General features: G+C 50.0%; 1 protein-coding gene across 2 annotated transcripts in view; it reads left to right on the forward strand.

Annotated features, from left to right (window-relative positions):
• CPLX2 (complexin 2) overlaps nucleotides 1-13,354 on the forward strand; it is a 100,425-nt gene extending 87,071 nt beyond the window's left edge. For both annotated transcript variants that reach the window (XM_049874361.1, XM_049874360.1), the window contains 3 exons: nucleotides 8,168-8,286; nucleotides 8,419-8,594; nucleotides 9,480-13,354. In XM_049874361.1, coding sequence (XP_049730318.1) covers nucleotides 8,256-8,286; nucleotides 8,419-8,594; nucleotides 9,480-9,677 — 405 coding nt within the window. In that variant the 5' untranslated portion in view covers nucleotides 8,168-8,255 and the 3' untranslated portion in view covers nucleotides 9,678-13,354. The remainder of the gene's footprint in view (nucleotides 1-8,167; nucleotides 8,287-8,418; nucleotides 8,595-9,479) is intronic.
• Nucleotides 13,355-25,307: the final 11,953 nt, after the last annotated feature.

Genomic DNA, 25,307 nt, shown 5'->3' on the forward strand with positions numbered 1-25,307 from the left:
GGGCTGTGGGCAACAGGGTCCCGGCTCTCGCCTCGAGGCCGCAGGGCAGCCCGGGAGCTGGGGTGTCCGGCTTTCTTGGGGACTGCTTCCCGGGACTGCTCGGGCGCGCGAAAGAGGGGCTGCGCGGTAGCGGCGGGGGGCCTCCCGGACGCTCTTTCGTGGTGCTGAAAGGACAGCTCCCACGAGGGGGAACCGAGCAAGCGGAGGGAAGGGAGTGAAAAAAGGGAAACTGGGAAGGAGGCGAGGGCCCCGGAGCCAAAGAGCCTGGGGCAGAAGCCCGGAGCAGCGGCGGGAGTCTCAAGTATGAACCTAGAGAACAACTTCCAGCTCGCGGGTCTGGGTGGGGGAACGTCGATTTACTTCGGGCCATTGCTAGCCCAGAACCCGCAAGGGACCTCTTCACCCAGAGCAGGGAGCCGCCCGCGAGAGGTGCAGTTCGGGCTCTGGGAGTGAGTCAGAGGGCGGTGGCAGGAAGGCGGACAGACCGAAGGTGGAGGGGAGGAGAACCTAAACCTTAGCGTCGCTGGGGTGGGGGCCAAGGAGACTATTTGTCCTCCTTCCCGGAGAACCCAAGGTTTGGCAACACAAGTTCGCTGCCTGGGGTCAGAAAGAACGTCCAAGTCTCCACACTGTTCCCCGCCACCAGCCGCTCTCTGCCCACTTCCCCAGTAAAGTTTTAGACCAGGTCGGTTCTTGGGATTGGAACTGTGTGTGTCGGGGCAAGGGGAGCTCTCAGTGGCTAGTCGGGAGCTGCAGGGCAGAGCTGCTGGGTGTATCGGACTCCGCGGGGGACTGGGAGAGGGGCGCCGGTTCCCTGTCCACTCTTCTGACTGTGGCACGAGAAGCCCCCCCACTTCCGCTTTTACAGCCGAAGCCCGTTCCCCACGTCCTCCCACTCACCCACTCCTAACCCCTTCCCCTCCCCCAGTGTTTCGCCCTTCCTGGGGTGGGGGTAGGGGGCTGTTGGAAGGGGGTAGAGGAACATGTCCTGCCTCCGCCGCCGCTATCCGGGTGGGGTTCCCTGCAAAAAGCAAATCTGTGTGTAATTGAATTGCGGTGAATAGAGCCCGAACTTGAGCCACAAAAACAGAAAAACAACCACAAGGGCAAACACTGCAGGTGCCTGAGTCTGCTGGTCAGATGGCGGGGCCCAGTCCCCAAGGCCGCCTGGGGCTCAGGCTGCCAAGCCGGTGCAGGTGTCTCCGCTGCCTTCTTAATGGGACGGCCTGGGAGGGAGTCGGGGAGGAGAAGCTGAAGATGCGCCCTGAATCCCGGGCGTGCCGGTGGCGCGGAAACCCGGTGCTGCAGCACTATCGCCCCCCCCCCAACTCGTGTCTCCCCTCCCCCAGTCCAGCATACCTCCCCCCGCCCCCCACCATCACCACCCTGCCCGCGCAGGGATGGACCAAGGCTTCCTGCAGAACTGCTGAGGAGCTCCTCCTGGCGGCCTGGCCAAAATCCTCAACCGCACACAACCTGAGGGACCTCAGCACTCCTACAGGCATATGGCAAAATACCTACACACAGCCTAGCCTGCACACAGCTCACACAGACTCACACGATGTCGGAGTTCAGAGTTAGACGTGCTGCATAGTATTTTGAACATGCACACTCTCACATACTCACTGGTGCACAACACTTAAATTTAATCTGGCAAATATGGTCTGAGAATCTACCATGTACCGGGAGAGGTAGTGGACTTGGGGACAGGAGAAATGAGCAAGACACAGGCCCTGCCCTCAGAGGAGCTCAGAGGTGGAAGAGAAAGCACTTAGCTCCACCGATAGTGTACAAGCTGGAGGCAGGCAAGGCTGCCATAGAAAGTGCCCCGGGGGTCTCAGAGGAGGAAGACATCATCACACCTAGCAAGGAGATGGTGAAAATTTCAGAGAAGGAGTGATGTTTAAGAGGGATCTTAGAAAATTAATGCTGCCACTGATGATGATGATGATGATAGGTAACGTGTGTCAAGCACCTAAGGAGCCCTGGTGGCACAACAGTTAAGTACTCGACTGCTAACCAAAGGGCTGGCTGTTTAAATCCACCCAACTGCTTTCTGGGACAAAGACCTGTCTATCTGCTCCCATAAAAATAACAGCTTAGAAAACCCTATGAGGTGGTTCTACTCTGTCACATGGGGTTGCTATGAGTCGGAATCCACTCAATGGCAAACAACAACATTAAGTACCTACTATGTGCCAAATGCTAGGCTGAGCACTTTATTTGCATTACCTTATTCAGTTCTCACAAAAAGCCTTGGACATAGGTGTTATTGTTTCCATTTTACAGAGGAGAAAAGATTAAAGTCACTTTCTCAAGATCACTTAGTAAGTGGTAGAGCCAGGATTTGAACTTAGAGTTGGGGTTAAAGGGTTCTAAGGCTGTGAGAATAGCATGAACAGATGCCTAGGGGTGTTTGGCAAGAATGTGTGGTGGTGTTTAGCTGAAGCAGAGCCACATGTAAGGGCTGAGGGACGAGTGGCAAGGCAGGTGAGTGCTAGACTGTGCAGGACTGAAGGTCAGGGCAAGGACTCTGGTCGTTTAATAAGGCCATGGGGAGCCATGCAGGGTGTGTTTGCATGAGCAGATCTGCCCTTTACGAAGATTAATCGGACGGCCATGTAGAGGATGGATGAGAGCTGGGGAAGGGACACAGAGGTTATACACAAATCCAGAGCCTTGAGGCCCTGACCAAGGCATTAGCAGCAATGGGAGAGGAAGGTGTGGATGCAGGAAGTATTGTTAAGCTACCATCTCCAGGCTTCTCCCCCACTAAGCCCCCTCAGTTGTAACTCACCAATCCCTTGTGTCCAGTGTCTGGCTCCCCAGTGGACTGAATGTTGTGAGAACAAGGGCTGGAACTCCCTTGTTCCTAGTCACAGACCCAGCACCCTGGCACAGAGTAGGTGTTCAGAATGTATTTGCAGAGTGAGTGAATGAATGAATGAAGAATTCACTGGCTCTGGAGTTCTGACTTGAGACAATTGGCCTTCGAGGCAGGACGGAGGAAAAGATGCTTGTGTGGGAGGCAAGGATGAGACTGCTCTTTGGACAGACTGGATTTGAGAAGATCCGTGTGACAACACCCAGCAGCGAGTTTGAATTGTGGTCTTGCAGATTTAGATCACCTCCCCTGGAATTCCAGATATTAGAATTGCCAGATGTATAATACGAGTAGGTAAAATTGATAAAGAGATACATGTTATTGAAAAAATGAATAAGGAATGAAACGTGTCAAATATGATGGGGAAGATTAGAAAAAGATCAAAATAAAACTAATGAAAAATTTTTTAATGTGCAGGTTTGGGGAGAGAGAGAGATCTGTGGCTAAAGCAGGGCACCAGACCAATAGGGGTAGATGAGATTCCCAAGGAAGGCAGCGGAGGAGGGAGAGGAGTGGGAGGGGGAGGAGGGAGAGGAGTGGGAGGGGGAGCAGGGGAGAGACTGGTTGGGGAACACGTACATTTCAAGGGGAAGGAATGGAGTCAGCAAATGGGGATAGAGTAAACCTGTCTGAGAAGCAGAATGAAGACCATAAGAGTGCTGTGTCGTGGAATTCAAGAGGAGGTGCAGGAAAAAAAGTGGAGGTGTCATCGGCAGCATCTAATGTTGCCAAGAGATGGAGGAGGAGGAAGGCTGTGCACACCGCAGGCTCTGGCGTTAGGTGACCTCCGGCGGTTCTGCTAGGGCAGTCTCAGTGGCCAGGCAGGGGCAGCGGGCAGATTCCAGAGTGGTAGGGCTTGGCTGAGAGTGGAGAAGTGGAGACTCCTCCATCACGACCTTAGAGGGCAGAGATTAAGAGAAAGGCAGGGCCCAGGGGAGGATGTGGAGAAGGGGGAGGCTAAAATGGACCTGTGGAGAAGAGACTGAAGATGTGTGGAAGATGGAGTGATGAATGGATCAAGAAGGAGGTCTAAGGAGAGATGGCAGATAGACTGGCTCTGGCTGGAAAAAGGGAACCCTCTTCCTTGGGAACTAGGAGGAGAGCTGGTAGCAAGAACTCACATTAGCTTGCATTCATCATTTTGATAATGATAACAGCCACCCTTTACTGAGCCCATCATGTACCCAACATATTCCATAGATTATTTCTAATCTTTCAAAATAGTGTTATAATCCTCACTTTATAAAGTAACTGGAGATCCAGAAAGGTTAAGTCAATTACTTACTATCACACAACAAAAAAAGTGGCAGATTTGGGACCCAAGTCAGGTGTGCCTGACCCCTGGCCCCATACCCCTTCCACTGCACCACCTGGACTGGGAGGGAAGTCACCTGCTGAGAGTGATAGGTTGGAGGAGGTTGGGCCTTGAGAAACCGGCGATTGGTTTGGAGACGGAGAGTCTGGACAGGCAGATGGGAGATTGCTTAGCAGCTGAGAGGGCAATTGCACAGCAGGACTTTAGGGTGGACCCAAGAAGCTGAGCTAAAAAATCCCAGCAGGTTAAGAGTATAAGCCACCTAGAATGAGAAGAATTTGAGCATGAAGAAGACTCAGCCCTTGGATACTAGGGGGGAGGAGGGTGAAGTGAGAACCTGCTGAATGAATGCATGAAAGCAGAGGAGTCTGGAGAAGGAGATGGTTTGGTGATAGATGGCACGTTGAGTTTGAGAGGCACCCGTGGGATATGCAGGGGCAGGTGTCCTGGAGGAAGGTGACTGCATTTACTACCCACTGCTGTCAAGTAGATTCCAACTGACAGCAACGCCATAGGGTCTCCAAAGCTGTAATCTCTACAGAAGCAGACTGCCACATCTTTCTCCCATGGAGCCACTGCTGGTTTCAAACCACCGACCTTTTGGTTAGCAGTCGATTGCTTTAACCACTGCACCACCAGGGCTCCTATAATGTATTTATTAACTTATTTATTGCCTATTTCCCTACACACACACACACACACACACACACACCAGAATGTAATCTGCATGAAGGCAAGATTTTGTATTGTTCACTGTTATATCCCAAGTGCCTAACACATTGTCTGGCCATGTAGTGGGTGCTCAGCTACTACCTGGTGAATGAATATAGGGCTCTGGAGCCCAGAAGAGAGGTCTGGGTGTCATCTGTGAATGTGGTTAGTAAAGCCCTCAGGATGGATGAGCTTCCCCAGGAAACAGTTGGAGAGGAAAAAGGGCTGGGGCAGGGGCTGAGGTCAGAGGCCTTGGGGAACAAGCCTATTTAAGAAAGAGGAAGAAAAGAGGAGCCAGTAAAGGAAACAGAGAGAAAGAGAAAAGACAGCAGCTGACGATGGGGGGAGAGGAAAGAACTGAGTCACAGAACCCAGGGAGGAGGGGGACTTCAGGACAGAGTGGAGGGGGGGCGGTCAGCAGTTCCACTGCTGCAGGACTCCTCAAGCAGAAGCACTGGAAAGGGTCTAAAAGATCATGCCACCCAGGCAAGAGACCTGCCAGAGTCACTTAGGAGGTTAAGGGTAGGACTGGAATGAAAGCCCAGGTGTTCTTTCAACCAATTTGAAGCATCTCAAATTAGAGTCCTACGTCCTCCACCACCACCTGGAATTCCTTGAGCTCCATGTAAACAGAGTAGGAATCCAGTGGGCTCCTGAAATCATTTGATTACTAAATTGTTCCTTTCCTGTTCTTAAAAATGCCGTCTTTTCACAATATCTTCAATCAAATGAAAACACCTGATTGGTGGAGCTGAGCAACCTTCAAGCTCGGAATTCTGGGTCATATTGGGTTCTCTTACATTTCCTGGAAAGCCTTGTTCCTTTTTGGTCTGTCCCCATAAATATGTATTGAGCGATGGCTAATATTTTATGAGTGCCTCCTACACACCAGGCATTTGATCAATATCTTCTCTTCTTCACGAGGACACACGGGTAGCCTTAACACTCCTCCATTTTGCAAGGAACACACAGGTACGCACAGCCAGTAAGCACTGACACCAGGGTTTCAAACCACGTGTGTCTGATGCCAAAGTCTTCAAGGATTTTTTTTTCTTCCCACAAGCTATCAGGTGGTCTGATCATAAAGAAGTCCTCAAACAAGCTCTTGGGCACCATATTAAAGAAAAATCTCAGTCTGCCGATATGTTTTCTCATTTTGAAAGAAATGAAGAAAATTAATCATCAATGAACAGCCAGCAACCTTGAACTCAACCTGGTTGTAGTATCCGGCCTGGCTTCTCTGCCATTTCCCAAGATCCCTTGTTTTTCCTAAAACCAAAAACCATCAAGTTGATTCTGGCTCATAACGATTCCATGTGTTACAGACTAGAACTGCTCTGTAAGGTCTTCTTGGCTGTAATCTTTACAGAAGCATGTTGCCAGGCCTTTCTTCCATGGCACTGCTGGGTGAGTTTGAATCACCAACTTTTAGGGTAGTAGCCAAGCATACACCCATGGATTTTTTGTTCTTCCTAGCAAGTCATAAAGACCTCAAGGCTCTCTAGGATGCAAGGCCTTGGGGAGTATGCCTGGCCTCAGCTGACCATCAACTTATGGCACTCTTTGGATAGCTCATGGATGTTCCTATTCACACCCAAAAAGGTATCTGTGGTGGCTCTGCCCATTAACGGAGCCCTGGTGGTGCAGCAGTTAACAGCTTGGCTGCTAACCAAAAGGTCAGCTGTTCAAATCCACCAGCTGCTTCTTGGAAACCCTATGGGACAGTTCTACTCTGTCCTATAGGGTTGCCATGAGTTGGAATCCACTCAAAAGCAACAGGTTTGGTGGCACAGTGGTTAAAGCACTCAGCTGCTAACCTAAAGGTCAGAAGTTCAAACCCACCAGCTCCTTCTCGGGGGGAAAAAATGTGGCAGTCTGCTTCCCTAAAGATTTACAGTCTTGGAAACCCTATAGGGCAATTCTGTTCTGTCCTGTAGGGTCACTATGAGTCAGAGTTGACTCCAGGGAAGTGGGTTTAGTTTGGTTTTTTGGTTGCCCGTTAAAGAAATACTGAAACCGTATGGTTAAAATATAAAGGCCTATAGGAGTTAGAGCACCAGGGTTCAAATTCTCTGGGGTGTGAGGGGAACATGGGAAGAAGGCCAAGGATAGAGGTTCCAGACTCTCCACCCCTCCCCGCTACTGTAACCACTGCAATAGTTCCCCTTTTGCATATTAATTTCCTGTTAAGATTTTATTTGGAGAAATTCTTCTAAGGCAAGAAAATAACAATAAAAACTATAATAAAAAGTCGGTGATTTAAGGAGAGGGAAAGGAGGACTAACATTAGCTGAGCATCTCTAAGGCCCTGTGCTAGGTACTTTCAAAGCCCTAAGCCTCCAAAAGATTTGAATGCCTCTAACACCCCCGCCATGTGTAATTCAAAATAAAAATCAATATTAAGACATAAAACACAGAACTTTCATGTATGCTGCAATAAAAGTAACTTATGTCTCCATTGGTCTAATTTCAAAAGTCTGGATATGTTCACTGAAACTGAATTGTTATTTTTTTCACCTGCCTCTGACTTGCTGGGGCCCTAAGCACATGGTCTTTGGATGGATCCAGCGGCCATCACAGGCCCAAGCTGGAATTCTCTCCCATCTTTGCAGTAGCCCTGGGAATAGAGACACTGCTATTTCTGTTTTATAGAGGAAGAAACTGGGGCTCAGGGAAGTGAAGGAACTTGCTGAAGGTCACATTGCAAATAAGGACCGAGGGTGGTATTAGAACCCAGCTCTGTCTGGTTCCAGATTCCAGGCTCTTTCCAATATTCCTGGCTTCAAATTAGAACAATATGGTTAAGATGAAGATTGTAAACTAGGTATTAGGAGCTCTTTTGGCAACACATAGGTGTGTGGCACAACAAAAAATAAAGCAAAACAAACTCATCACCAGTTGAGTTGATTCTGACTCATGGTGGCCCCATGTGTGAGAACAGAGCTGCTCCATCAGGTTTTCTTGGTTGTAATCTTTATGGAAGCAAATTGCCAGGCCTTTCTTCTGTGGTGCCGCTGTGAGTTCCAACTGCCAATCTTTCAGTTAGTAGTTGAGCACAAACCCTTTGCACCACCCAGGGACCCATGGCACATAACAACTGCTCAGAAAATAGCCCTTTTCCTTTCACCTGGGTACCAGGGAGCCTCAGACTGATGGTCTCCTCGTTCTGAACCAGGGTTAGGTCATTGTCTGCCTAATTCCACAGCCCTGCCTGCCCAGAGGCCTATGCCATCTGACCCCCAACTCCTCTTTTGCAGGTTGGCATATCTCCCAGAGCCAGGCCTGCCGAAAGTGCTGCATGCGAATTCAACCGTGGGCTAGCGCACACTAAGTGGAACCAACAGCATGGACTTCGTCATGAAACAGGCCCTCGGAGGTGAAGCCCGCACCAGAGGGTGGTCCCCACTCAAGAGGGAGGGGATCTCAGGGCTCCGGGGCCCTCTACCCCTTCCCAGGCCCCTGCTACCGGGCTGACCCTGCCCTCTCCGCTTCTACCTCACCTCTGTAGGGGCCACCAAAGACATGGGGAAAATGCTGGGAGGTGAGGAGGAGAAGGACCCGGATGCGCAGAAGAAAGAAGAGGAACGGCAGGAGGCACTTCGACAGCAGGAGGAGGAGCGTAAGGCCAAGCATGCGCGCATGGAGGCAGAGCGTGAGAAGGTCCGGCAGCAGATCCGAGACAAGGTCAGCAAGGCCAGAGCGTCGGTGTGAGGGGTCAAATGCATACGGTCCCAAAACCCCAGCCCAGGCTCCTCTGAATCCCAGCTCTCACCTGAAATCTAGCTCCCTCTGAGGCTCACTCTTCCCATCAGAAAAGTGGGTATGACAGAACACCTCCCTCAGAGGATTGTTGCTGTTGTTAGTTGCCGTCCAGTCATTTCGGACTCATGGCGACCACATGTGTTACAGAGTAGAAGGGCACCATAGGGTTTTCTTGGCTGTAATCTTAATGGAAACTGATCACAGGCCTTTTCTTTTGCGGTACCACTGGCCGAGTTCGAACCACCAGCCTTTAGGTTAGCAGTCAAGCACAAACCAAAGGATCATTATAGAGATTAAACCAAGAGAAAACACTAGTAAATGCCCGATAATGTTTGCTGCCATGGGTCCACAGGCTCCTACCCGAAACCCTTGGGGCCCAGTAGGTTTGGAATTCAGAATATAGGAATTTCAGGCAAATACCAGAGTGCTCTGAACACCTGTTACTGTTATATATCACTCCCAGTAGGGCTGCACGCTATGGCCAAACAGTTCCATGTGTGTCTGGTCACATCGCAGCAGTAACATGATCTCCCACCAGTTCAGGGCAGGTTTCCCCACTACAATTTGCCTCCAAACATGTGAGAAAACTTTCAGTGTTCAGATCTTTGGGGATTTTAAAATAGCAGATAAGTTGTCATGGGCACAGTGTTTCACTTACTGAGCAGGAACGGAAGATGAGGCACAATTCCAAAAGGAAGGCATCCTTGTCCCCATTTTATAGATGAGGAAACTGAGGCTCAGGTTTTTTTTTTTCAATGAGTTTGCATGGCCCTGTTCATACTGGGCCTCTCCCCTCTCCCTCCCCAGTATGGGCTGAAGAAAAAGGAGGAGAAAGAGGCTGAGGAGAAGGCGGCCCTGGAGCAGCCATGCGAGGGGAGCCTGACCCGGCCCAAGAAAGCCATCCCAGCGGGCTGTGGAGACGAAGAGGAGGAGGAGGAGGAGAGCATCCTGGACACGGTGCTCAAATACCTGCCCGGACCACTGCAGGACATGTTCAAGAAGTAACCGGCCTCCTGTCCCATCCCCACCCCACTTGTTCCTTTTTTTGTTGTTCTTTCTTTTCTTTTTTATTCAGTTCAGTCTCAGTTCTGAAGGGGAAAACCTCAGTTGGCCTCTGCCCCCCTTCCCTGGCCAGGGGCTCCTCCCCCTCAGCACTTCCTCCAACTCTCTTCATCCTAGTATATCCGGCCTCATCCAACTCCCAAGTAGCTTGAGAAAGGGAAGACAGCTTTTTCCCCAGCAAGGGGTACTGAACCCAGGCCTGAAGACACTGGAGGCCCCTTCAGGAGGCCCAGGGTCTATCCTGGTGTGGTAACCCCTCCCCATAAATTCCTTCATGCTCCCCACTGCCAGGAGGACCATTGTCCCCAGCCAGCCAAAGTAATGACACATTCCAGCCCTGCCCAGCATGCTGACCTTTGGCCTCTGACCCCCAGGGGGCCTCGAGGTCAGGGCAGGGGTGCTGAGTGGCCTGGCCCTGAAGAAGGGAGTTGGGGTAAGCCTGCTCCATAAGGGCACAGCCTGGGAGGCCCCGCTGACTTCCGACCAGGCTGGGGTCTGGGCAGGAGGCTGGGACTCTCCTTCCCTCCCCCTGGTGGCACCCAGCCTAGGAGCACCCTCCCAGGCTCTCCCAGAGAGCCATAGCCCTGGCCAAGCCAGTCCCTCCAATGGATCCTCTTTGGACTTTAGCTTATCTGTGGAGGGGGCCCCAGACTAGAGCATCCTCTTGTTCCCTCCAACCCCACGTAGGTCCTGGGACCCACTGCCAGTCTGGGCCCAGCTTGCCCAGCCAAGGGGCTGCCCAGGACCCCCAGAAAACACTTGGAGCCATCGGGCAGCAATGGCCTATGCCATGGGGACCCCCCATTGGTGCGGCCAGGCTGCCCCCATTCCTATCCACCCCCTCCCCCACCCTGTCCCATCCATGTGCTTTCAGGCCTATGGGCCCCCGGAGGACCTTCTCGGCCAAAGCCCCAAACCCTTGGGGAGAAGCCAGTTCCTACTGGCAGAAGGCATCTGTCCATCCATGTCATTGCCAAGAACAAACTCTCCTCTGGGATGTCTGGGATCTAGCTGACATTCCCCCACCCCAAAATTGTCAAGGCTCCTGCTCAGTCAGTTGTGTGAGAACTGGGGGGCATGGATCAAACGTGCCGGGAGAGTGTGTGCCCTTACTTGCCTGAGACTGCATCAGCGATTATGTGTAGCCAAAGATCGTGTGTACGTGTGTATGTTAGAGTGCGTGTGTATTAAGGTTGTGTGTGTCAGTGATCATATCCGTGTGTTGGAGATTGTGTGTGTGTGCAGCTTGGAGGTGGTGTGCACATGAGTTGAAAGTGTGTTCTGTGTATATTAGCCATCTCATGTGTGTCAGAGATTGCCTGTGTTAGCTTGTATATGTGTGTGTCAGGAGTAATGGGTGTGTGTGTTGGAGGGAGTTGTCAGATGTGTTCAGGCTGTTGCATGCACGGGTGTGGGTCTGAAAAGGCAGCTGTGTGCAGGGACATGTGTTGGGGAGCAGGAACATGAGAGCCCTCTCCCAGCCCCAAGACCATCGCTCTCAGATGGCCATATCTAAGAGGAGACTTTGTCATTGGCCTAGAGTTGTCCCTCCCTTGGGGGTTCCTGCCTGAGGTCCTCAGAAGTCCACTGGGACGGGCCCAGGCAGTGCCCCAGGAAGCCATGCTGGGCCCCAACAGGGCCTATTCCAATAGCAGGGGCCAGGGAGGGGGTGACTTGCCTGCCCCCTGAGCCCCTGCCCTATTGGCCCCAGTTTGCATCCTGCAGGTTTTCCATTTTAGTGGATTTATGCTTTTATTTCAGAGAGACGTGTGTCTTCTCTGTCCGTTTCCAATAGTTAAAGCCATATCAGTTAGATTGCAATACTTTAAAGACGAGACAAAACAATCCATATGTTTAGGGAACCAGAAAAGTCCCCTGGTCCGTCCCTTCTCTGGGGAGCAGGGCCTTGGTGGCTCTGGCTCCCTGGACTTGCCCGCCTCCTCTGCCCCCTCCCCTTGTGCCCTGTGTCTGGCCCCCTAAGGGGCCTGTGTCTGTGCCTGTGTCTGTGATGGGGGAGCCACCTCGACCCCTCTTGTTTGCTTGTCTGTTTGTGTCTGCTATCCTGGGCAGGATGGTCATTCTTGAAAGCCCTGGGGTCCCAGGGCAGAGACAGGCAGGGGCCAGTGCAGCAGGCCCCAGGCCTCCCCACACTCTGTGCATGAGCCCTGCCTGAAAACTGGAGAGGATCCCAAGTGTTCAGAGAGGCTTGCACACCTCTCAGGTGACTCCAGGGCACAGAGTGCAGATGGGCAGTGAAGATGGAGGACCTGGGAGTTCCACATCACAAGAAGCCTAGCCACGCAAGGTATCTGAAGTGGACCCGAGGCACCCCAGACCCTCAGAGGGCATCCCTGGTGGTCTCTACAGCCCCGCCAGCCCCGAGTGGGCTCAGAGCTTCTCAAACCCCCTCCCCCTGCCCTGTGCCCTCCGGGCTGGCTGGCTTAGTCTAGGAGCACGTCCCGGACTCCTCCAGATACCCACCATCTGCTCCTGAGCAGCAGGCCTTGAGGTCTTCCTTGAGAGGGGAGTGTCTGCTGGGGCATACCTGGCTCCAACCCCTGCTAGGTGATGACCCTCAAGTCTGGGGAGACAAGATGACTGTCATTCTGAACACAGGCCTGACTGTGGAGAGAAGCTGACTTGTGGCCCAGATAGGGGGATAGAAGGATCAATCCTTTGCACGTGGGTGGAAACAGAATGAGCTGCAAGGGAGGGAATGTGTCCCCTCCTTTAGTGTGCAGGTGTGGAGGTGGGGGGAAGAAGACCCCACCATGCTGTGTGTCTCAGAACTCACCCCCAGAAAGGAGGAAAAGAGCTGCAGAAATCCCTCTGGATCTGCCCGTGCTGGGTGCTGGCGATGGGCCAGGGTTTCCAAGAGTGGGTGTCCCTCCTCCCCAGGTCCAGAAGCTCCTGGAAGGTGTCCTTAACTGCAAAACTGTTTGGGGTGCACCTCCAAAGGAAGCAGGGAATGAGACACTCTTCCAGATGTGTGTGTGAGAGAGTCAGGTGAAGGGAGAGAGAGACAGAGAAAGTGACAGAGATGGAGAGACAGAGAACAGAAGTGTTTCTACCCAGGACTCTCCCAGGCAGGGCAGCTGATGGACAAAGCAGCTTCCCCCAAGGCTTGTGGCTAGAGTAGGGTGGGTTGGACTTCCCAGCCCCAAGAGTCCCGGCACCCACCTGTCAGGGTTGCCCACCTGGCAATCTTTCTAGGATCCCACAGGACCTGGCTGCACAGGGAGGCTGGGGACCACACTAGCTCAGAGAAGGGAACGTTTCCCAGGCCTGAGGACATGCTTCCCACCGAATGTCCCCACTTGGGAAGAGTCCACCCTCTTCCCTGGGGAGAGAATGGGAAATCTCGTGCTGGCCCTGGTGGGTGTACCAGTGAGATGCTGTGAGGACGATCATCCTACTCTCAGGGGACTCCCTTCCCCACATTTGCTGTGTACTTGTTGCTCTGCTTCCTTTAAATGTGTCAGTGCCTGGGGGGAGGGGAGGGGCACCCTTCATGCCCCCCTGAACCTGACCAAAAGCCATGGCTGTTGCTCCCCCCTTTGTATGACGCAAATGCTAAGTACAGGTGTACAAAACCAACCATGACAAAGAAAAAACCTTGTACAGCAGCTCTTCGGTCTGTCTGTCCTCTTCTGTCCTTCTACACAACAAGAGCTAGATGGGAGGCACCCACTCACCAGTGGGGGTGGGAGACACCCACTCACCAAGGGAGGGGCAGCACACAGAGCTCAAGAGGCCCCAGAAAATCTTCAGTTTTACCCTCTTTTCTGGCCCCAACACTGTGGAAACTACCCCAGAGATCAACCAAGGCCAGAGTCCAGGGTACTCCATCCTCCTGCCCTCCAGACCACATCTCTGACTACCCACCCCAGCTCCTTGGGGTATGGCACTCTGAGATAAGGCCGAGTCACATGGGGGGCAGAGGTATGTCAGGCGTTCATTCCACAGACATTGGTGGGGCACCAACTCTGGGCCAGGCTGGTGCAGGGCCTAGGAACCCAGACACTTCCCTGGCTCTGATGATGAGTCAGGGCCAGGCCAGAACCCTCCTCCAGCCCGCTTCCCCCATTGCCTTTCCTTGCCTTAAGTTAGGCCTCCCCTTCTCTCCTCCCCTTCTTTTTGCTTGGCTGGGCACCCCACACACTGTCTCCCAGCCTCTATGTCTTCCCTTCCCCCATCCTCTCCCCAACACCCCTACCCTCACCCAGAAGACTTATCTAAAACGCAAACAGAACCAAGCCACTCCCCCACCCAACACTGTTCAATGGCTTCCCATAGGATAACGTCAAAATGGTCAGAAAAGTCCTGCGTGATATGACCCCAACCTGCTAGCTAGGTCAGATCCTCACCCAGTTCTGTGCTGCCAGCACACCAAGCAACACCCCCTGCCCCCCCCCCATTGCCCAAACATGCTGATTCGTGTTTGCATACTCAGTCCCCTCTGCCTGGAATGCACGGTACCCTTCCCCTCCCTGGTGCACTCTGACACCTCTAACATCTCAAGACCCAGCTCCAGTGTCACCTCCTCTGAGACAACCACCCTGATACATGATGCCCATGTCTGAGTGCTCAGATAGGCTCTGCTGCCCAGCAGAGTAACCCTGAGCAAGCTACTTAGCCCCTCGGAGCATTCCCCTAGCAAGCAGAATGGGATCATAATCATTGCTCTGACCTCCGCAGATGCGGGAGGGCTAAATGGGCTCCTGCGCACACACTGTTAGCACTGCGTGCTGAGCAGTCAGTGGATGGCACTTTGCAAATTCTATTGTAATTTATGCCATACTGCCTGTCTCCCTCTTGAGCCTGGGAACTGTAAGGATAGGGCTGGCTGTGCCCTGTGGCCTCCCTGAAACTCAGCCCACCGCCAGGTCCACTGTGGATGCTCAGGAACCCCAGTACTGACTCAGGGCCCAGGCAATCAATCTCTGTCCCATCTATGTGGTGATTACAGTCATTTTCCCTTTAGCTCCCTGCACTTACTGGATAACAGGCAAAGGGTGCAGAATCTGATCTCTCCCTTTTCTATGCCCTGACACCCCTCGTGCCTGTTCTCCCAGATCTGCCTATGATCCTGGGCTTGGGCACTGTGAGTAGCAGAGCCCCTGGACTCTCTGATCAGAGGAAGTTTGCATGCAGCAGGAGACTAATCAGTTATCTATTGCTACATAACAAATTGCCACAAACTTAGCTGCTTAAAATAATGCACATTTATTATCTCATAGTTTCTGTGGGCCAGGAGCCCACCCATGGTTTTGCTGGGTCCTCTGCTACAGGGCCTCTCACGAGGCTGCAATTAAGGTTCAGGCCAGGACTGGGGTCTCATCTGAAGGCTCAACTGAGGAAGATCTGCTTCCAAGCTCTGTGGTAGTTGGCCAGATTCGGCTCCTGTTGGACTAAGAGCCTCAGTTATTTGCTAGCTGTTGACTGGAGGCTGCCCTCAGTTCCTTGCCACATGGGCCTCTCCAAAGGGCAGCTCACAACATGCCAGCTGGCTTCAGAGTGAGCAAGCCAAGAAGGCAACAAAGAGAGTCAATAAAGGAAAAAGCAAGATGGAAGCCACAATCTTATGTTGCCTAATCATGAAAGTGACATCACATCACCTTTGCCATCTTCTATTGGTTAGAAGAAGTCACAGGTCCTGCCCACACTTACAGGAAGAGGATTACAGAAAGGTGTGAATTCTGGGATGGGGGGGGCGGGTCATCAGGATCATCTTAAAGCCTGCCCACCACAAAGGCTGAAAGGCAAAACTCCCCCATCCCTACATAGCAACTGGGATTGAGCAGAGCCTCAGAGGAGCCAGAGCCCCAAACCTCTTCAGCCACAGGGTCCCAGGTGGTGGGAGAAGGGTCCCAGAGCTGGGCCAGTGGCCAGTGGCAGACTTCCCAGGGATTCTGCAAATCTAAGGTCATTCTTTTCCAAGGGCGGAGATTGGAGACAGAACACGAGGACTTCAGTTCTCCTTCCAGCACCCAGGCACTGTCCTCCCAAGACCCAAGTCCCTCCTCAGTAATCAACCCAACCCAGACACTCAGATGCTTCTCCTCTGCTCTCCTTTCCACTCAGCGGCATCCACAAATATCAGCCTATTCCCAATGTGCCCTGTAGCCGATCAGTAAATATCAGCATCCTCTCACTTTTAGTCCTGAAGGTCTTCTCCTAAGAGGCTGAATAAGTAAATAAATTGCGCCTCTTCTGTGCTTAGTACCGAGAATACAAATCACTCAGTCCCTTCCATCCCAGCATTTACCTGCTAATGGAGGAGACAGGCCAGCAGACCGGCTGCCCACCATAACATGTACAGTGATATGGGTAAACTCAGGGAGCTTAGGGAAGGCTCCCTGGAGGAGGTGACATCTGATGTGTCTTAAGGGAAATAGAGGAGTCCATCTGGTGGGGGAGGAGGGCATTCCAGGCAGAGGAGGTAGCGTGAGCAAAGACCCAGAAGAGGGAAAAGAAATCCCCCATCTGGAGGGAGTGAGAAGGGGAGGCAGGGGACATCTGCAGGTACTTATTGAGGGCTCAGTGAAAGGCTGAGAGGCTGGGGACATTAAAAAGGGTGCAGACTCCCCAGGCGTTCTGCCTGCAGCCTGGGCTCTACCCAGAGGCAATGGGGAGCCATCGAAGGACACTGAGCAGGGGCATGACACAATCAGATGTACCTGTTGAGGAAGGCCAGGTAGGACTGTGTGGAGGATGCTCTGGGGAGTTAGAAACTTGAAGCTGGGAACCCAGGGAGCAGCTGGTATGATGTCAAGGTCAGAGATGGTGAGGCCTAACCTCAGGCAGTGGCAAAGGGGCAGAGAGAAGTAAGGAGAGTGAAGGGATGTAAAGGAGGACTTGAGGATTGGGTGTAGGGGGCATGGAGGAGGGACACATGCCTCTGTCTCCATCTTGGGTGGTACGTTCTCCAAGACCTGGAAGTCTGGTGGGAGACTGGTTTGAGGATATGAGTTTGGTTTAGGCTGCTGGGTTTGAGGTGCCTGAGGAAAGAGCCCAGTGGGCAGGCTGCTCTCCACGTTGGCTCACAAGGAGCAGCACAAACGACACTTTGCACGCAGCCCCAAAATGGAGATCCATTTTGACCATTTACTTCACAACGGAGGGCAAGGCCCAGGAAATCAAGAAACCTGGAGTGGAAAGGGGATTTAAAGCTCAATCCATCCTCCAACTCAACAGAGCCATCCCTCTGCGACATCTTTGGTGGGGCCCTCTCCTCCGCTTGATCTCCCACAGTGTCGGGAGGTTCATTATAGCTGGACAAGTTCCTTCTTTCTCCTAACCTCAAAGCTGCCAGGAGGCAGGAGGTTAATGAAGTCTCCTCCAGCACCTCTTTAATTGACTGCGAACACCCTGCTTCCAGGCCACTCACTTAGCACTTGTAATTAATTGGGGCTTCTTGCCTGATCTGAGAGACGATTCGATACCCCCTGAGGACAATGTTTTCTCAGCTGGGACTCTCCGGCTGGAGAAGGCTCTAAACACCCAGCTTCTCCACAGGCGCTGACCTGCATAGGAATGCAGATGCTGTGCCCTCCTCTCTGTGTGAACTCAGGCAGGCCACTTCCCTCTCCAAGCACTGAGCTGGCACATGGAACGGGCTCAGTGCCTAGGGCCAGAGGTCGTGGGAGCATCTCCTCGGGACTCCAGACCCAGGGCACCCACCCTATCCTGGGCAGGCCCTGCGGTCTCCAGCTCTTGGCCACATCAACTCCCTGCTGCTCTCGTTGTGAGAGGCACTTGGCATGACCCTGTCTATACAGGGGTCAAGACAGCCCATGTTAAGGTACATGGGGTGGAAAGGGGAGAGAAACAGTGGGTCCGGGAGCCCTTACTTACTAAGCACAGCAGTATGCCATACCCAAGAGCTAGCTGCTTTAAAGGTAGCACCTCTTTTCATCCTGACAGGAATCTATGAAGTCAGTATTGGCCCCATTTTACGCAGGAGAAAGCTGAGGCTCAGCAATAAGGAGACAGAATGGGAATGAGCACTTCGGACTCAGACAAACCTGGCTTTGAATCCTGATTCTGTCTCTCTGGCCTTGGGCAGATGACTCAACTGTTCTGTTTTGGTTTCCTTATCTATTTTAAAAAATGGGTATAATAATGCCTAATTATCCCCTCCCCCACATACACACAAGAAACTCTGGTGGTGCAGTGGTTAAGCATTCAGCTGCTAATGAAAAGGTCAACGATGCAAAACCACCAGCCACTCTGCTGGAGAAAGATGTGGCAGTCTGCTTCCATAAAGATTTACAGCCTCGGAAACCCTGTGGAGAAGTTCTACTCTGCCCTATAGGGTTGCTATGAGTCAGAATCGACAACCAGGATTTTTGAGGGAATTAGTTAAAATAATGTCAGTAGAGAACATAGCACAGTGCTTGACACATTAATAAACAATAATGAAAAAACAGTTGTTGTCAAGACAATTCTGACTCATAGCAACCTTATGCTTGGCATAGAGTAGGTACTTTAAAAATGACAGCCATTACTACTAAATGCTACTACTACTATGACAAAACTGATGAACAAAAATAAGGGTAGGAAGAGAAGAAAGAAGGACAAAGAAGAAATGAAAAAAGATAAGGAGAAGAATTAATAATAATTGTAATATATAATTATAATAAAAATCCCAATAGTGAATTGAGAAGACTGGACTTAAAACCAAATCTGTGTCACGTCTTTCTTCCGTAATGCAAGACAAGCTGAGAGGCAAAAGCCACAAGTGAGTAGGGGTACAGAAGGGTGTAATTATCTCCTCCAGGAAGCTCACTAAATCTTCAGCTCAAAAGAGACTTAGCAATATGTATGAGTTATCTGTCATTGCATAACAAATCACCCCAAAATTGAGTGGCTTAAAACAATAAACTTTTTTTCCTCTCACAACTTCCGTGGGTCAGGAATTCTGAGGTGACTTGACTGGGTAGTTCTGGGCTGCAGTCATCTGAAGGCTTGACTGGGGCTGGAGGATTCAACTCCAAGGTGGCTCAGCCACATTCCTGGCAAGTTGGTACTGGCTGTTGGCAGGAGGCTTCAGTTCCTTTATAGGAAGACCGCTTCTCAATACTGTTTGAGTGGCCTTGCATTATGGCAGCTAGCTTCCTCCAGGGTGAGTGATCCAACACAGTAAGATGGAAAATGCAATGTCCTTTATGACTTAGCTTAGGAAGTCACACACCCCAGCTTCCGCACATTTCTGTTGGCCACACAGACCAGCGCTGATTCAGTGTGGGAGGAGACTACATAGGGCATGAAGACCAGGAAGGAAGATCACTGGGGCCATCTACCATACAATGCATACCGCAGCTCACCTACAGCCCTTCCTTCAGTCCCTACTCAGCAAACACCCCTTCATTCATCCATGCATTCAGCAAACATGTTTTCATTCCTTTCTCCCTCCAGCAAATACTCTCCAGGGGGCCTCTTCATGACCAATCACTGGCCTAGACACTGCCTTTCAGACCTGAGTCTGACATGGTCACAGAAGCTCATAATTTGGACATGCAAACCAACACACAGCAGAGCATCCTGAAGAAAGGTCTGGATTTTTCCCAGGCAGACTTGTTCCAAATCTGGCTCTGGAACTTTGAAGCTGTTTGGACTTGAGAACATTATTTCACCCCTCTGGGCCTCAGTAAAAAGAGATAATAATACCTACACTGCCCAGTTATTGCAACAAATGTATTAAAATGCCCAGCACATACCAAGTGTTCAATAGGTGACGACTCCTACCATTAGTATTACTACACTAAATACGCGGAGTTTGCACACCCAAACCTAGGCAGCAACCCACCTAGGCTACTACTGCACTCCAGGAGAAGGCTGAGCTCTGGGACCCCCAGCTGGCCTCCAGTTCCTGCTTTGCTTGCTTGTCATCCCAAAGGCCTTCCCTAGCCCTTTTTTGGCTCTGACAGCCAGAGGCTCCCTGGCTGCCAGCCCTAATCAGCAGCTCCAGCAGAGACCTCAAATTGATTTGCCATCGTTTAGCTGGGAAGCGAGAGCTCTTCTTGACTTGCAGCCAAAATCCATTTTGTGATAGCAAAGTAATCACCTCCGTGGCGGGTGTCCGGAGAACGTGATAGAGATCTAGGACAAAAAGTCTCCATCCTACCACCCGGAACCCGAGACTTGCCGCCACCCAAGCCTTCCTCCTGCACGTGCGCAGATGCTGCGTGAGTCCCTGCCTGTCGGCGTATGTCCCCCCTGCACTTTACGGGGTCTAAGGCAGTGGGTCCCAAACTTTGCAGCACATTGGAATCACCTGGTGATCTTTAAAATCTATGGATGCCTGGATCCCACCCCAGTATGTTCTGATCCATTGGTACTGGCACTGGGATTTTTAAAACTCTATGGATGGTTCTAAGGTGCAGCAAAGTTACACACGACATCACTACACCCAGATGTAATACCCCAGCATCATGCATTTAGTCACCTGACAGTTATTTTTTTGAGCACCTATCATGTGCCTGGGTGGTATAAACAGTTAATGACTCAGCTGCTAACTGAAATGCTGGAGGTTCAAGTTCAACCAGAGGCACCTCAAAAGAAAGTCCTGGCAATCTACTGCTAAAATTCAGCCATTAAAAACCCCAAGGAGCATAGTTGGGCTCTGACACACGTGGAGTCACCATGAGTCAGAATCAACTTAGCCGCGACTGGTTTTTTTTGTTTTTTTTTTTACCATTTTGTGATGGTTAAGGTTGTGTGTCAACTTAGCTGGGCCGTGTTTCTCAGTGGTTTGGCAGTTATGTAATGATGTAATTTAGCAATTATGTAATGATGTAGCCATCCTCGATGATGTGATTCTATATGATCAGCCAATCAGTTGTAAAGGGAGTTTCCTCAGGGGCGTGGCCTGCACCCAATATATATGTATATACGTATGGATGTTCTGGCAAAGCTTGTTGACTTTTGCTCACTCTGGATCCTGCATCTGGCTCATCGTCATCTGGCTCTGGTTCCTGGAACTTGAGCCAGTGGCCTACCATATTCCCTGTCAAACTTGGGATTCATCAGCTTTTACAGCCTTGAACCAGCAGCCTGCCATCTGACCTGCTGATCTTGGGCTCGTCAACCCCTGCAGCTATGAGTCAGAAGAAATCAGGAGAAGCCTCCAGCCTGAAGCCTAACACAAGGGCTTGGGACTTGACAGCCTCTACAACCGTGTGAGCCATTTCCTTGAGATATATATATATATAGATATATATATATATATTTCACTGGTTTTGCTTCCCTAGAGAACCCAGCCTAAGACACATGTGCTAGGACCCAGAGCTGCCGCAGAGAACAAAGTCATTGCCTTCATGGAGTTGACATTCTACTCAAAGAAAGCCAACAAGAAACCAAATACGTAAAATATATAATATGTTAACCAAAAAACAAAACAAAACCCATTGCCGTCGAGTCGATTCTGACTCATGTATACATATATAAGTATATATGAGTGTATATAATATGTTAGATGACAATAAATGCTTTAGAAGTCACATGTGGCTGAAGTCCCTTTTGTATACCACCTGGATCACCCATACAACAATTATAGAATCTGCCCCATCTATTGCTGACCAGCCTCTGACCCCTGCACAAGACACAGACTGTGTCTTCTCAGTCATTAGTGACCCCACCTCTGGTCATACAATAACCCCCAACACTGACCACACATTAGGCCCCAACACCAACCACAGATCGAACCTTATCCTGGATGCCAGATGCAGCCCGAAGTCTTGCTAGTACCTGGCCATTGGCTCAGATCCCAAATTTTCCCATGAACCCAGGGATTTCTAAGGCTCTTCTTTCCCCTCAGCATTTCATGTAGAAAATTAAGGCTCTCTGCAGGTCTTAGACTTAACTCTATTCTCCGCAACCTTCCCTACAGAAACCCACTGGGTTTTCTAAGGATTTTTACTACTAGTATCTAGAAGCACAAGAAAACAGATGGGCTAAACAGATGGGAAAAGCCTCCACTTGGTAAGGATGTTGAAGCCTGAGGTCCCTTAGAGAGCATCCAACCTCACCTCCTCATTTTACAGCGAGGCCCAGAGAAGCTAAGAAGTAACTTGTTCACTGTCACACGACAAGTCAGCTGCAGAACCAGAATTGAAACCCAAGACTCCTCTCAGTTGAGGGCTCTTTCAACCACCCGGTCCTGCCTCCCTACAATAAAGTAGGGGGCACCACTGTGAGGTTTAAACATTAACTTTACCCAAAGAATTTATCTTTGTCCTCAGTTCCCTTGGAATGTTCCTAATGGTTTAAGTGTCTTTGATCAGGACTCCATACCACACCTAACTAACAGGTTATGCCAGTGAGATGACTGTTGGGTGAGAGCTGGCCAGACTGGACAGACCCACCTCCTGATAACACCTCATAATGATCACCTTATGATGACATGGCAAAAATCTTCAATAAAAGCTCTGGACACTGAGTTTCCATGTGCTTCCTGACTGGTGAAAGACATTGTTACATGTGGGAGGGTCATGCGTCCTGTCCCTTTTTTGGACATGGAAGCTTTACATTGGAAACCCTCCCAGACCTGGCCCTACGTGTCACTTCATTTGTATCCTTTTGCTGTAATAAAACAATAATCATAAGTATAGCTGTTTCCTGAAGCCTGTGAGTAGCCATTCTAGGAAATTATCAAACTCTAGAGAATAGTGGGAGCCAGCAGGTCAGAAGTGAGGGAGGCTGAGAACCCTCAAGCTTATGGCTGGCATCCAGAACGGGTAGTGAAAATTTATAGCCACAGATCAGAAGTGAGAGTGTTGTGGTGACTCCCAAGCTTGTTGCTGGCATCTGAGGTCTTGGGCAGACTTGGCAGCCTGGAGGACTGTGCCCTTTAATTTGGGAGGTCTGCCCTAGCTCCAGGTGGTTAGGGTCACAGGAAAAAGTGCCACATGTGCACCTGGTGTGAGAACAGACCTGGCAGAGAAGTGAAAAGTGGGGATTTGCTATATTCACCAGTCACCCATCTGGGAACCCATCAATCCCCTATTCTCTACCCATGATTTGGGTGAAATCCAACCCAATCAGCACAAAGTATTGCTCTGGCCCTGGGCTTGGTTGGGGGCAAGATTCACAACCCCCTCGAGGCAAGGCAGAGCAGTGAGACTTGCTGAGTGCCCCACACCCACTCAGCAGCTGCCCTTACCCCTGGGCTGTGTGAGGCATGAGTTGCTGCTGTCTCCTGTGGGCTGAGGATGACATTCACACCCAAGATGGAACAGAAATTTGAGAAATGGAAAGAAATGGAGTTATGGGGACATCATCTGAACCTCAACCAGCCACACTTGGAGGGATTCCTACCTGTGGCTTCTTTAGTTACATGAGTCAGGAAAGTCCCCTTGTGCTTAAAGCCAGGGTGGGCTGGGTTTCTGGCACTTGCAGGCCTGACCAACATAGATGGGGAAGCTCTTTATGGCTTGCACAGGAACTCTCTCACAAGCATCTAATCATTGTGTTCTCTGATCTTGCTGTTCTTTGGCCCTGAGTCTCTCCCTCACTCTTAGAGTTTATAGAGCATGGTCCCTCTCCCCACATGGCACTGGCCTCTTTAGCTTCTTCCACATCATGGTGGGCAGAATAAGGCCCCCTCAAAGATATCCACACCTCCATTCCTAGAACCTGTGAATATGTTAGGCTATAAGGGAAGGGGGAATTAAGGTCACAGATGAAATTAAGATTGTTAAGCAGCTGTCCTTAAAATAAGGACAATAAAAGCTCTGAACACTGAATTTCCATGGGCTTCCTGGTTGGTGAAAGACATTGATATACGTGGGAGGTTAGTTCATCCCTTTTTGGAACACGGAATCTTCATGTTGGAACCTCTCAGATCTTGCCCTACGTATCTCTTCATTTGTGTCTTTTCACTGTAGTAAAACTATAATCATAAGTATAGCTACTTCCTGAGGTCTATGAATCATTTTAGCAAATTATTGCACACAAGGGAGCAGTGGGAGCCAGCAGGTTAGAAGCGAGACTACCCAGGATTATTATCCAGGATTACACACCAACCACTAATGCCAAAGATGTAGAAGTTGAAAATGTTTACCAACTTCTGCAGTCTGAAATTGATCACACATGCAATCAAGATGCATTGATAATTACTGGTGATTGGAATGCAAAAGTTGGACACAAAGAAGGAAAGAAGGATAGATAGTTGGAAAACACAGCTTTGGTGATAAAAACGATGCTAGAGATTGCATGATAGAATTTCACAAGACCAATGACTTATTCATTACAAGTACCTTTTTTCAACAACATAAACAGTGACTACACACGTGGACCTCGTGTGATGGAATATACAGGAATTAAATCAACTACATCTGTGGAAAGAGATGATGGAGAAGCTCAATATCATCTGTCAGAGCAAAGCCAGGGGCTGACTGCAGAACAGGCCATCAATTGCTCATATGCAAGTTCAAGTTGAAGCTGAAGAAAATTAAAACAAATCCATGAGAGTCAAAATACGACCTTGTGTATATCCCATCTGACTTTAGAGACCATCTCAAGAATAGATTTGATACATGCACACTAATGACCAAAGACAAGATGAGTTGTGGGAAGACATCAAGGACATCATATAAAAAGAAGGCAAAAGGTCATTAAAAAGGCAGGAAAGAAAAGACCAAAATGGATGTCAGAAGAGACTCTGAAACTTGCTCTTGAACATAGAGTAGCTAAAGTTAACGGAAGAAATGATCATCTAAAAGAGCTGAACAGAAGATTTCAAAGAGCAGCTCAAGAAGGCAAAGTAAAGTATTATAATGAAATGTGCAAAGACTTGGAGTTAGAAAACCAAAAGAAAAGAACACGCTATGCATTTCTCAAGCTGAAAGAACTGAAGAAAAAATTCAAGCCTTGAGTTGCAATACTGAAGAATTCTATGGGCAAAATACTGAACGATGCAGGAAGCATCAAAAGCAGATAGAAGGAATACACAGAATCACTGTACCCAAAAAAACTGGTCAGCATTCAGCCATTTCAGGAGGTAGCATATGATCAAGAACCCATGGTACTGAAGGAGAAAGTCCAAGCTACACTGAAGGCATGGCTACAGGAATTGACAGAATACCAACTGAGATATTTCAACAAACAGATGCAAGACTGGAAGCGCTCAGTCATCTATGTCAAGAAATTAGGAAGACAGCTACCTGGCCAATCCACTGGAAGAGATCCATATTTTTGCCCATTCCAAAGAAAGGTTATCCAACATATATAATAAGAATGTGGAAATTATTGAACAATATCATTAATACCACATGCAAGTAAAATTTTGCTGAAGATAATTCAGAAATAATTGCAGCAGTACATTGAAAGGAAGTGTCAAAATTCAAGCATGATTCAGAAGAGGCCTTGGAACGAGGGATATCACTGCTGATGTCAGATGGATGCTGGCTGAAAGCAGAGAATACCAGAAAGGTGTTTTTCCGTGTTTTATTGACTATGCAAAGGAATTCAACTGTGTGGATCATAACAAATTATGGATAACATTGAGAAGAACAGGAATTCCAGAACACTTGATTGTGCTCATGGGGAACCTGTACATAGACCAAGAGG

This window comes from Elephas maximus, chromosome 2, assembly GCF_024166365.1.
Source record: "Elephas maximus indicus isolate mEleMax1 chromosome 2, mEleMax1 primary haplotype, whole genome shotgun sequence".
NCBI lineage: Eukaryota > Metazoa > Chordata > Mammalia > Proboscidea > Elephantidae > Elephas > Elephas maximus.